Below are 1,345 nucleotides of genomic sequence, written 5' to 3'. Positions count from 1 at the left end.
TGGTGAGTCCAAATTTGATCCGGATATCAATATCATGAAGGAATGTGCATTCATCTCTCTGCCACTGGCTGTTGGTCACAAGTGTCTTTCTTAGTAGTAGGCACAATTAGTAAGCGCCCGTGTCACTTGAATCACTATCTGGTAGTTAGATCAAAAGATGGCAAGATTATAATTTGATGCCCATCTTCTTTTCGTCCTCTTTTTGATCTGGCGATAGGCGAGGCAAGTCCCAGAAGAATCTCCAACGCTTTGGTAGAGAAACCTCAGAGTCCCTCGAAAGCCCCGAATAACTGGGCAAATCAAAACTGTGAGTAAGCAGATGCATTCACCAGAATATTATGCCTTGGAGTTATCCAGACTCAGTTTTGTTGGTCTCTTCCGGCTTTTCCATCCCGTTGCTAATTGATTGCAAACCATAATTAGTAATTCATGGTGAATAATTTCAGTATTTGTACATATAGCAACAGGATTCTCACTTTTATTGCTTTTGTTCCTGAAGGGGAAACCCCGAAGAATCTTAACCTCGATGAGAAACCCAAAAAGTTGGTCCCGTCTGTCACCCACCTGATTAGCAACCCCCTCCGACGATCTCATCCGAGAATGTCGGGTGTAACTTCCCAGTTAAAAGCTGCCCCGCTAGAGATACTTCCGTCAGCCCAAGCGGCACCGGAAACAAGTCCGGCGGTGCGAGCCACTCCAGAAGTGTCACCAGCACCGGCCCCGCCAGCACAACTTGCAGCGCGAGTACCTCCGCCGGCGCGAGCTGTACCAGCAATGTCGTCGGTACCTCCGCAAGCACAAGGTACAACGGGAGTGACCGGAGCAACTTCACGAGCGAGATGTATAACAAAAGTGACCAGACTACCTCCGCCAGCGCGAGAGCCACCACCACTACCAACTTTGATGGCCAAAGTACCTCCACCGGCACAAAAGGCACCACAACCGCCGGTAAAGCCTATGCAAGTCTTCCAGAACCAGAACGGTAAGTCAAAGCGCATCATCCTTCAAATCTATTTAAACTTGGCAAAAAAGGGATCAATTTTTTTGCTTTGCCTTCCTTAACTTTACCTCTTGCGCTTGTTGACGTTTCTTGATACTGAAATTCTGTGTAAAATTTGCTACACTGGCAGAAAACCAGGTACTGAAAAGAACTGATGGTATGTCAAGAACTCATGATGAGTGGCTTTTTTGGACAAACAAACACTTTCCTGGGTGTCTCCTCAACTAATTTTACTCTGACAATTTGGATACACAAACAGCAATGGTCAATTTTGTTCATGGGCAAAGATTTTCCTCAAAAGAACCAGCATCATTGGCAGATGAGAACGGTAAGTCAGAAGGCTGA

General features: G+C 46.1%; 1 protein-coding gene across 1 annotated transcript; it reads left to right on the top strand.

Moving 5' to 3' along the window:
- Positions 1–429: 429 nt before the first annotated feature.
- PtA15_8A3 (uncharacterized protein) lies at positions 430–986 on the top strand (the record flags this gene model as incomplete). The annotated part of the gene is made up of 2 exons (XM_053171826.1): positions 430–432; positions 573–986. The coding sequence occupies 2 exons, from the start codon at positions 430–432 to the stop codon at positions 984–986; spliced, it is 417 nt and encodes a 138-aa protein (XP_053022657.1).
- Positions 987–1,345: the final 359 nt, after the last annotated feature.

The sequence above is a fragment of the Puccinia triticina genome, chromosome 8A, assembly GCF_026914185.1.
Source record: "Puccinia triticina chromosome 8A, complete sequence".
In the NCBI taxonomy this organism is placed as follows: Eukaryota; Fungi; Basidiomycota; class Pucciniomycetes; order Pucciniales; family Pucciniaceae; genus Puccinia; species Puccinia triticina.
Note: the sequence above shows the minus strand (reverse complement) of the source record. Positions and strands in the feature narration are given on the sequence as shown.